General features: G+C 43.7%; 1 protein-coding gene across 5 annotated transcripts in view; it reads right to left on the bottom strand.

The window, feature by feature from the left end:
- The window catches only part of FBXL3 (F-box and leucine rich repeat protein 3), a 37,076-nt gene extending 29,711 nt beyond the window's left edge, over window positions 1-7,365 (bottom strand). For 2 of the 5 annotated variants that reach the window (XM_075061535.1, XM_075061538.1), the window contains exons 1-2: window positions 7,158-7,365; window positions 2,013-2,379 (exon numbers count right to left, since the gene is read on the bottom strand). In XM_075061535.1, coding sequence (XP_074917636.1) covers window positions 2,013-2,378 — 366 coding nt within the window. In that variant the 5' untranslated portion in view covers window position 2,379; window positions 7,158-7,365. Of the gene's footprint in view, window positions 1-2,012; window positions 2,380-4,414; window positions 4,617-7,157 lie in introns of those variants that run through there. The other 3 variants (XM_075061536.1, XM_075061539.1, XM_075061537.1) reach the window with 2 other exon arrangements.
- Window positions 7,366-12,191: the final 4,826 nt, after the last annotated feature.

Raw genomic sequence — 12,191 nt, 5'->3', positions numbered from 1 at the left:
CGAAATCGATTTAAGGAGGCGGTTAACTCGATATTAAGGACGATGTCGTGTGAACGGATACAGCGTTAAATCGGTATATCAGCCATTAAACCGATTTAAAGTCGCAGTGTAGACCTGGCCTTACACTAGCAAACTTACAGCGGCACAGCTGTCCTTCTGCAGCTGTGCCACTGTAAGATCACTCATTTAGCTGCTCTATGCCGATAGGAGAGAGTTCGCCCATCGACATAATAAAAATATCTCCCTGAGCAGCAGTAGCTATGTTGGCAGGAGAAGCTCTCCTCTTGACACAGCACTGTCCCCACCAGCACTTCTGTTAGTGTAACTTATGGTGCTCAGCAGAGTGTTTTTTCACACCCTGGGCAACATAAGTTACACCAACAAAAGTCGTAGTGTAGACATGACCTACAGTGGCACTGCTGTAATGTTGCTGTGTAGACCAGGGGTCAGCAACCTCTGGCACAGGGCTCACCAGGGTAAGCACCCTGGCGGGGCGGGCGAGTTTGTTTACCTGCCGCGTCGGCAGGTTCAGCCGATCACAGCTCCCACTGGCCGCGGTTCGCTGTCCCAGGCCAAGGGGGGCAGCGGGAAGCCATGGCCGGTATGTTCCTTGGCCTGGGGTGCTTCCCACCACCCCCATTGGCCTGGGACAGCAAACCATTGCCAGTGGGAGCCGCAGTTGGCTGAACCTGCTGATGCGGCAGGTAAACAAACTGGCCCGCCCCACCAGGGTGCTTCTCCTGGTGAGCCACGTGCCAGAGGTTGCTGACCCCTGGTGTAGATGCTCACTACAGCAACAGCAGGGGGTTCTCCCATTGCTGTAGTTAATCCACCTCCCAGAGAGCGGTAACTAGGCTGATGGAAGAATTCTTCTGTTGACCTAGTGTGGTCTACAGTGGGGGTTTGGTCAGCATTGCTATGTCTCGGGGAGGTGGATTTTCCATCTCTCTCACACTTAGCCATGATAATATGGTTTCAGTGTCAACTAGCCCCAAGTAATTCCTCTGTTTTTGATTCACCTCTCCAATTTCTAGGTCTTCCCCTCTCTTTTATATTTCATTCCTGACACCTTTTCTGTCAGTCTCTCACTCATTTTTGCATTTTACCACCACATCCCCTATTTCACTCTGTTCCTTTTTCCATTCTCATTTTTCTTTCTGTTTCAGCCACCCTCCTTTTCATGCTCTGTCATATGCTTCTTCCTTTCCCTGTTCATCTATTCATCCACCTCAATAGGTCAATATCTCTGTTACTGTCCAAGCATTTCCTGCTTGGGCTGGGTCCCAGAAGAAACCCAGGAACTCAAGTGTGATTTTCTGCGGCCGCAGGCCAGAAAATAAAGGGGGAGGGAGGGAGGGAATACATAATTCTGATAAATCCACCAAGCACTCCTTGCCAATTCTCCACACCAAATCTCCTTCCTGTAATACCACTACAGAAAATACACCTTTCATTTGACAAGTCAGTATGTACTTTATATTATTAATCCCTTTCCGCTCATTATGTTCCTTTCTTCAGAACATTTCCTTGTGATTTTTGTGTGTCTGTTCTACAACTAGTCATATCACTTTATACTGACAATATTAATAATTAGGATGATCTTTTAACTTTGCACTTACAGGCACTTAAGAGAGCAACTTCTATTTTAAGTGAATTAGGAAACGTCATTATGCTAAAATACTTTGTTCACATCTATCTATATATTGTTCACTTAATAATGCTAAGTTTTTTCAATTACTGCTCCTTGGATAAATGAAATCTCTTACAACTCATACTATAAAATTTATCTGGATAACTATGAAAGCTATCAAGAATGTGAAAGCTATCTTGGAGTATTAAAGAAATACTACTTTGTTATCTTCAGCCATGTCATAAAAATAAAAAGGAGTTTTAAGAATGCTTTAAATTAAACAGAACTGCAGTAAACTTGTTCAATGTCAAACCTTACTTGAAATGCAAATCAATTTTTTTTAATTACTCATTTTCAAAGATAAGAATGTAAAAGGTGTTACCTTGAAGCTAACATACTGTAGATGATTGGAATGCCTTTTAATAATCTGATTGATAAGCTCAGGATGCGTAGCCCTCAAGTAAGATGTAGCTGGTTGATTCAGTTCAAACTCAAAACATCTCCAGAGATCAGGCATATGAAACACCTGATTCCATCTTCGGCAGACTTGTGATGCATGAGCACGATCAAGAAGAGACAAATACTGAAATACCTGCAGGATAATGTCTGGAAGGAGGTTACCCCAATCAGGACTCAGAGAGATTTCAGTGGATTCTTCATCTGTAATCTTCTGTTTCTTAGATTCTCCTCCAACCTCCTCCTCTGATGAGTTATTGTTGGTCTCACTATTTTTCCTTCCTCGTTTCATTCTATCAAAATAAGAAAAATGTATTACCCTACATACATCCACAGAATATAAAGACATTAAGTACTTACAGCACAATGGGGTCCTGGTCCCAAGCACCATGAAAATACAAATCACAAGATATAATTTTCACAGGAGAATAGTTTCCTCCTACATCAATACCAAGACAAAACTGAAAAATGTGGAAAATTCTAAAGGTGAAACTGAATTTTTTTTCAAAATAGGAGCTATCATCCTGTGACAGCTTATTTCTATGCTTTTCTCTTGTAAGTCTGCAAGAGAAGTCATCTTGGATATTATCTTACCATATGAAAGCACTGTACCTTCTGTTATTAGGTAAAATTTAAGAGTAACGAAAAGATTAGAGAAAAAGAAAAACTTTTCAAAGTGTTTCATTCTGGATTTGATAGCCAATTTCCCTATTCTGTGAAAGATCAGTGGCGCTTTCTGTCTCACTAGTAGTATGAAGACATATGTGCACTCTTCCTCAGATCCTACAAGAGAGACTTTATCAGCAACAGCTGTTGCTCCTGCTATTGCAGATCCCCTCCCACATCAATGAGTCTCAAACCTGACTTCACCATCACATTTTAGGGTAGAAAAAAAAAAAAGTTCTGGTTCAGGTCCATACAATTGGCACCTTCTTTGCTGAGACTAAGAAGGGTAACAATTAGTGCTAACTTCTAAACTGCAAAATAGCTACATTTCATGAATAGTAGTGAACTTTAATTCTTGGGCTAAACATCTGGATGAGCATCCTAGTTTACATTCTAATTAGATCGTCAAATGTTATTCTATTAAGTTGAATAAATGTGATTTGGCAAACAGGTACCCAATTCTCAACAGTATGCATTTCTTCTAAAACATGGTGTTATGCAAGTTCTACTTTGCTTTGCCTATTACTGGGGGGAAAATAATAAATTAAGAAAATAAGTTGTTATGGACAGGGATAAAATTCAGGGTCAGATTTTAAAATGAAAATAACATTTAGGATGTTTTTATGAGTTAGAGATGTCAGTGTCAAAACCAAAATTATAACTGTTTGTGTCCATAAATCCTTTACTTTTACTTTAGTGCTCTGATGTATTAAGGTAGCATAGCGAAGTTTGGGGGGAAAAAACCACACCAAGCATTTATCACAAACATCAAGTCCTGACTTCAGCAGTCTTTCGAAGACTTGAAAGATGAGATCACAGTAAACTGACACAGCCTCGTATAATATCTCATTCCGGGTCCTTCAAATACAGGGGCAATCCTACAGGAAGAATTTGGTATTGATAACCTAAAAAAACCCCAAACCCAAAACTTTCTGTAAAAAGATATACATCTTCATTCAGAAAATGAATATTCAGGTAGTATGGCTAAGGTCAACAATATATTGCCAGTTTGAAGCTTGGAAAGTTACGTGTGCAATTCCCAACACACTTTCATTTGCTAAATGTTTCATCAAACTGCATTATAAAAGAGCATTATAGCTGACAAAAAAAGTGAAACATTTATCTCACATAGTTGCTAGATGCCATATTTTACTTTATGAATCCTTTTGTTCTATGGAATATTCATTGCTCCCTTAACTACATTTCCTAGCTAATCTCCCCTCCCCATAACAACCCTATTGTTCATATAGTTATTTTTGAGCATGAGTCAAAGTAACAGAGAGAAAGTATGGTCGACACTCTGTTTGTAATATGAAATAATCAAATTTGAACACATACTGACAAGTAGCGTTTCTACATCCTTATCCTTTCAATGTCCCTGTTCTAGCCCAGAACTGGCAGCATTCACAGCACAAGCTTATTTTGATAAAGCATCGCTGCATGAGAATGTTGTGTGTACTTATTTAATTTATCCATAATGATCCATAAACTCAAGAACATAAGCATGCAAAAAGTCATTACTATTATGCTGCAATAGGCTATTCACCTGAAATTTCTGACCAAGCTGCAGATGGCTTTTTATTTGTACAGAAGGAAGCAAAGGGACTAGCATAGTAATGAATAACGTATTGGCATCCAATCCATAGAGGAGCAAAAACTCACATTCTGCAACTGTATAGGCAGGTTCATTAAAATTCAGGTCCAATCAAGGTTAGATTAACCGCCACAGAAGCATCACATAGTTAACAGGGCACTTCCACTAGATTGCCCGAAGTGTCTCTCTATAGAGAATGCAGTTGAGTGCCAATCTGCTCACTGGAGGGGCTGATGGTGCTCTGGTTCTCTATTTTCCAGCCACAAGTGTACCCTTGAATCTATATGCCACAGACAGGAGTGGCAGAAGGAAACAAGAATTAAATTCTGAAAATTCTCAGTTACTGAAATCTACGGTGCACACCAAACTGAACATTGCCAGTAATCATGATTTTGCACTTGAGCACACAGTTCATTAAAAGAATATTTTTTGAAACAATAGAATGTAGGAACAGATAATTTTCATTTTACACATGATTAAGATAAAGACTTAATAAATAATAATAATAATTATTATTATTATTAAAGTGTAGGCTGCAATATTGAGACCGTTCCAACAATAAATTAGTTTAAAAAACAAAAAACCCAACTCAAGTCATTTGTCCACAAAAAGATCCAAAGAGGATGCTATTGTCAGGGACTCTAACCCAGATGGCAAAGTTCGTTGTCTGACCGCGAGAGAGACAGGCAACACCAGCAAGGTCCGATCAAAAGCTCTTTATTGACAAGTGCATGCATCAATAGAGAGCAGCTTGTCTCCAGACAGAACCAGCCAGCTCTTTACATCTTAGTACAAGCCTATATAGACAGTTTCGTCACGTCATAAATTAATCACTTGAGCAACCCACTCTCTTCTTCTAACAGCTAGAAACTAGACACTTTTAGTATGCATATTTTACAGCATTAGGTGATTAACAATATCTTAGCAAGCACCAGAAGTTAGGAATGTAGGGAAGCTAAAACAGACAAGAGAACTGAACCAAGAAGTGAAAACAGGGAGGCTGGGATTTCTTATCAGTTCTTCAAAGGAACTGTTCCTAAGGCCACGTCTATACGACGCGCCATATCGGCGCGTTACAATCGATTGCTCGGGGATCGATATATCGCGTCTCATCTAGACGCGATATATCGATCCCTGAGCGCGCTTACATCGATTCCGGAACTCCACCAAAACCAACGGAGTTCCGGAATCGACATGGCGAGCCGCGCACATCGATCCCGCGCGGTGAAGACGGGTGAGTAGATCGATTTTAGATAATCGATTTCAGCTACGCTATTCTCGTAGCTGAAATTGCGTATCTAAAAATAGATTTTTGCGCGTCGTGTAGACCTGGCCTAACACAGCACAGTTGGTACTATACCAGCAATGTAGCCCCTTCCTTATCTCACTTTTTCCCAGTGCTTTGTGAGACATGCTACTTCTCAGTTCTTTTCCACTCTGGGATTACCCACAAACTTCTGTTAGCCTGACTTTGGTCAGGATGGCATACCTGGTTTTGTCTGCTATATCTTTATACAGGCCTAACACTATTAAAGAAAACGAGGCCATTCGTCCTGCAGACTAAATTTAAGAACAAAAAATTAAAATAGTCAGGTAATTAACCGAACTTGGCCTTGTGTTTCTGAAATACCAAACATTCCATATTGAATCCTGACACAGTTACACACAACAGCACACAGTGAAAGGTAACACTGGACACAGAGGACAACCTTTTCACAATCAAAAAAAAATCACAACATGGGTGTCACCATTTGACTAGACATTAATAGAGGAACATTTTCCATATGCTTAAAGTACCAAACCCTACTAATACTACTCTCCAGCTTGCCTAGGACACAATATGTCACTGACAAGTTCTTTCCAAATCAAACCTGTAATGAACTTGGCTGGAAAAGATATATAGTATAAAACCAGCCATAACAAAGTGCAGCTATAGAAGAGATTTAACTTCATTTAATACTTTCTGCTTATCTGATTCAAGATATTTTCTCAAGAGATTTCTTAATACAGATTAATTTGGCACCCGTGATTTTCCCAAACGTCAAGTTTGGGCATATCCTACAATGGCTTCCTTACAATGCAAGCAAATGCAAAACAATTATGCAGTTCAGTCATTAATTCAGATGAGAAATAAGTAGATGTTTAACTTTCACGTTTTGAATGTTGGGAAAGGTACGGACACAATACAAGTCTACCAATGACAATTAACATTTTAAACGCGCGACTACTTCTTTCACACGAACAAACCGAACAGATGCTGCGCTGGCTGTTTTGCCTGCATTTGGGATGAAGCATTAAGAGTGCGTGGAAGAGAAACTGAACGAGGGCTGGCGTGCTAGCGTCTGGGTCCGCGCGCGACAAGCCGTCGGGGCTTCATCTCTTAGAGCACCTGCAACTACAGCTAAGGAAGTTTATTGTTGTTCTTCAACAGGAAGCAACATCAGCGTACGGAAGCCTTTGCAAATAAGCAGAAAAGGGGCCCCGCCTCTTCTCGCTTATAACAGCTTCTAGCCGGGCTGGCCGCCCACAGGTGTCCGTGTGCACCACCGGGATGCGCGCTGGGCGCGGCCAAGCGCCCCGCGCAGTCCCTCTGGCTGAAGGCAGGACGGACGGGAGTCCGGGGGGCGGGGTCCCAGTTACGCTGCGCCAAGCGCTGCACTCCGCTCTGTGCAGACTCACACTGCCTGGCCCCGCGGGGAAGACAGCTACTGCCAGCACCGAGGTCTGCTCGCTCTACCCGCATCACTGCCCCGGGCAGCGAAAAGCCCGCTCCACCACCCCTCCCCCATCGCCTGCCCGCCAGCCCCTCACCTGGCGGCGGCTCCCTGCTGCGTTTCACGCTAACCTGGGCCTGGGCCACACTGGCGCCCCCGCTCCCACCACATCGGCGGCTCCGGCGAGCAGCGTCCGCCCGCAGAACAGGCTTCCTGCGGCGGCTCCCACTCCGTCGTTTCGCTCCCTCCGCCCCCTTGTTTATTTCACGGCAGCGGAAGCTGCTCCGCGCGGAACCCAAAATGGCGGCGGCTTTGCCCTAGTTGCCCTGCGCGGCCTCGCGAGCGCGCCTGGCAACAAGCCCCGCCCTCTGGGGTGCTGTGAGGGAGCGAGCAAGAGAGTCACGGCCCGGCTGTCAGTCGGTGGGCGCGGAGGTAGGGGGCGTTACTCGCTCCCAACGGCCCAGAACCAGCCGTTGGCTCGGTAGCGGTCTGACTTCGCTGTGGCCGCCATTCCCTTGACAGAGGAGGCCGGCTTGGCCAGGGGCTCAGCTGTGGCCTCTCCTATAATAACCCCTTGGGGTTTATAACCAACCCCCCTATGCAGGCCGCCAGAAGCCATGAGCTGGGCCCGGAAGCCACGGGGAATTGGATTATGCTGCAGTTTTTGCTCTCACCCTTATCATTTGAACCAATCCTCCTGGGTGTTGACAACGGCATCACCCATAGAATCTACGGGATGTACCAGACAGTGCCTCACCACTAAGGGGGCACCACCGTTGGGGTGGTGCGTGCAAGAGTATTTAGGGCACTGTTCTGAAGAGTGTGCTGCCCTGCACCTGCTGCTGTGTGATCACAGACAAAGACACATTTTATCTCACTACTGGGCAGGGGACAAACTATAAAAAGACAGGATGATCCAGCTTCAAACCACACAGATGGTCTGCTGCCAGTACCTGCCCTTGTGGAGTGAGGTGGTTTTGACTCTTGCTGCAGGAGTTTTCCTACCTCTCCCCCACAACGCACTGATCAGCAATTGATTCTGCCTTGAAACCCCAAATTAAGCACTATTATCAGTATTCTTGTAGTGCTATTGAGGAAGTTCAGTCATAGATGAAGTCCCCATTGTACTAGTATTGTACAAACAGAACAAAGTCATGAGCCCTACCTCAAAGAGCTTCCAGTCCAAAATGAGAAAACAGATGCATGCAAGCAAAGAGGTGAGCATAAGAAAACAGTAGCAGAATAGTGGTGAGAGGGCATTGTAACATCAGCCAATCCTGCCCCCTTCTCCCACCATGCCCGTCTTGGGACTTTCACCCTACCAGTATCCGGCTGGGAGAAGGGCTTAGGAGCCATCCTGTTGGTTGTGAGTGGGGGAAAAAGAGAACAGAGTTACCCTGAGCTGCTGGGCTCTTCCTGCTTGATCTAGACAAGGGGTAAACTGTGAGAAGGCAAAGTTTGCTAATGATACAAAATTAAGATAGTTAAGTCTAAAGCACACTATAAAGAGTTACAAAGGGATCTCACAAACTGGAAGAGTGGACAAAAAATGGCAGATTAAGTTCAATGTTGTTAAATGCAAAGTAATACACTTTGGAAAATACAATCCCAACTATACGTAAAAAATGGTGGGGTCTAAATTAGCTCTTACCACTCAAGAAAGAGACCTTGGAGTCGTGGATCACCCGGATCGATCAGTCTTCAGCTGTCATTAAGACTGCGCTGATCACAACATGTCCACCATTCTTCTCACATTCTTGCCTTTCTTCTCCACGTTCATCCGAAACTTTTAACAATGTCATCTTCCCATCTTCTTGGAGGCTGACCAGATGGTCTTTTCTGTTCTCATGGGTACCACTCAGTAATGATTGCGGTCCACCTATTGTCCGTGAACTGTGCTATGTGGCCTGCCCATCGTATTTTTTTGTATCTGCTTTCCACAACAATATCTTTCACACCGCTGCGTTCTCTAATAATTTCATTTGGGATATGATCCAGAAGGGAAATTCCCAACATAGCTCGTTCCATTGCCCTTTCAGCTACCAACAGCCACCGCTGTTCTCTCTGCGTCAGTGTGCACATTTCACTGCCATACAGCATGGCTGGCAGCACTGTTGAAGATAGGTGTACATGTGGTCTTGTCGATTTTTCCTTTGAGGATGTCCTTGATGGAATTAAATGCACACCATCCTGCCCAAATCCTTCGCGAGAGTTCTCAGTTCATGTCTTGGCGCATATTAACTTCTTGGCCCAAATATATGTACTGTTCCACTTCTTCAATTTCTTCTCCTGTTACTGTTATTCGGGCTTTTCGTAAGACATCTGATTGCATGTATTTTGTTTTGCAACGGTTCATTTTCAGACTGACCTGACTGCTTTTCTTGTCAAGTCTTTGTAGCATGCTCTGCAGTTGGTTGGTGCTTTTGGCAATTAGTACAATGTCATCCGCGAATCTGAGATGAGATAATCGTTCTCCATTTATATTAACACTACTCCTCCAGTTGATCTTGTTCATAACCATTTCAAGGCAGCAGTAAGTAGTTTTGGTGAAATCATTTCTCAATTGGGATGTGGAGGGGAGTTTCGAGAAGAGTAATGTCTTTTGTACATCCATTATTCGCTTCTTTCAACAAACTGATGTACTGTGTGTTAATGCCCTGCTCTGCGAGCGCCTTTAATATTGTGTTGAACTTGACGCTATCAAAGGCCTTTTTACCGCTATAAAATCCTACCTCAGCGCCTCATCTTGGTGCAGCGGTGACCCCAGCCATCTGACAACTATGGTAGCGGGGTGCAGGGCTAGATTAAGACCTGTAGAGGCCCTAAGCACTGAAAAGGTTATGGTGCCCCCCCATATGTAATTCAAAATAAAAACAATACTATACCATAAAATAAAAAAATATTTTTCAAAATGACACAAAACTTACATGTATGCTGAAATTAAAATAGATTCTTTCTAGATTTTCTGATTGCAAAATTCTGGATAAGTTCATTGAAGCTGACTCGATGAAGCATGTGTGCTTCCATACACAATAGGGAAAGTGAATCAAGTCTATCCTGACACACTGTTGTTCTCTGAAGGGTTTTTATTCTTTTCAGCTGAGAAAAAGAGCATTCTGGGAGCAGTTAGTAATCATCAATGTTAGAAAAATACGTAGTGCGAGCTCTACATTTGGAAATACACATTGTATTCTGTCTTTCAATATTGTGTCGTGAAGATCAATGTGACTGAATTTCATTTTTCCTGTTTCATTAAACTTTGCGTGCATATAACAGTGGAACTGCCATACTTCTCCACAGAGATTCATGTTCAAGTCAACAGGATATGAGTCAACTAGCTTTTGGGAACCTTGTGAATATTGTCCATCAGATAAGTCCATATCATTTAGAAAAGAAAATCTACTTGATACTTCTTTGTACACTTCACCTCTCCTCTTCATATGACCTTCAAGTGTCTCAATTATAGCGTAGTAGGTAGATATTATACTATTTTTATATAAGAGAAAAAATGAATTAAGTATGTATAACTCAGAAAAAACATTGTTGCTGGTGGTTCTGGGTACAGCCTCACTCCTCCCTCCATGAAAGCAGCAAGAGACAACCGTTTCACGCCTTTTTTCCTGGGTGAACTGTGCAGACGCCATACCACGGCAAGCATGGAGCCTGCTCAGCTCAAGACAGCAATCATGGACGTTGTAAACACCTCGCGCATTCTCGTGCAATCTGTGCTGAACCAGGACCTGCAAAACCAGGCGAGGAGAAGGCGGCTATGGCAGAGCGGCGGCTAGAGTGATGAGGACATGGACACAGAATTCTCTCAAACCACGGGCCCCGGCGCATTGGAGTTGCTGGTTAGCAGGTTCTACGCCCATTGAATGCCAATTTTGGACCCGGGAAAACAAGCAACAGACTGGTGAGAATGCATAGTTGTGCAGGATTGGGACGATTCCCAGTGCTGCGAAAACTTCGCATGTAAGCACTTTCATGACTGTTGTGACTTGCTTCCCTCCCCTGAAGTGCTAGAAATACCAAGATGAGAGCAAGCCCACAGTTGAGAAAACGAGTGCAATAGCCCTCCTGAAAGCTTGCAACCCACTGCGACCAGTCCAGTCGGCATCAATTTGGAGGGCAAATCTACTGTGGGGGCTGCTGTATGCAAGTAGCCAAAGCAATCACTAAGCCTGCTCACGAAAGTAGTGACCTGGAAATGTGCAGATCATAATGGGATGGCGCTGCAATGGGATTCCTAACTGTGGTGACGATAGATGAACCCATATCACTATCTTGCACCGGAAGCACCAGGTACCCAGTAACATAAACCGCAAAGGTACTTTCAAGTGCTGCAAGACATGTGGTCACAAGTGAGTTTCACCAACATCAACATGGATGGCCGGAAGGGTTCATGACACTCGCGTCTTCAGGAACACTGCTCTGTTAAACAGCTGCAGCAAGGAATTACTTGTTGAAATGCCTGTAGTTATCCTGGGGACCCAGCCTACCCCTTTGATGCCATGGCTCATGAGCCATACACAGGCAGCCTCGACAGTATCAGGAGCTGTTCGACTACAGGCTGAGCAAGTGCAGAAGTGGTATGAATGTAATTTGCATTTAAAGGACGCTGTGCACATTACTGACTCGCTCACACCTCAGCCAAATCAATATCCCCATTGTTATTGCTGCTTGCTGTGTGCTCCACAATCTCTGTGAGAGTAAGGGGGAGACCTTTATGACGGGGTGGGAGGCTGAGGCAAATCACCTGGCCGCTGATTACATGCAGCCAGACACCAGGGTGATTAGAAGAGCACACTAGGAAGCAGCGAGCATCAGAGAAGCTTTGAAAACCAGTTTAATCACTGGCCAGGGTATGGTGTGACTATTGTGTTTGTTTCTCCTTGATGAAAACCCGCCCCCGTGATTGACTCATTCCCTGTAAGCAACTCCCCCTCCCCCTTTGATCACAGCTTGCTTTCTAAGGAAATAAAGTCACTATCCTTTAAAAACATGTATTATTTATTAATTGATTATAAAAAGAGGGAGAGAACTAACAAGGTAGTCTGGGTGGGGTTTGGGAGGAGGATAGGAGGGAAGGAAAAGGCCACTAAAAAATTTTCAAAATAATGACAACCTTTTA

The sequence above is a fragment of the Chelonoidis abingdonii genome, chromosome 1 (genome assembly GCF_003597395.2).
Source record: "Chelonoidis abingdonii isolate Lonesome George chromosome 1, CheloAbing_2.0, whole genome shotgun sequence".
In the NCBI taxonomy this organism is placed as follows: domain Eukaryota; kingdom Metazoa; phylum Chordata; order Testudines; family Testudinidae; genus Chelonoidis; species Chelonoidis abingdonii.
Note: the sequence above shows the minus strand (reverse complement) of the source record. Positions and strands in the feature narration are given on the sequence as shown.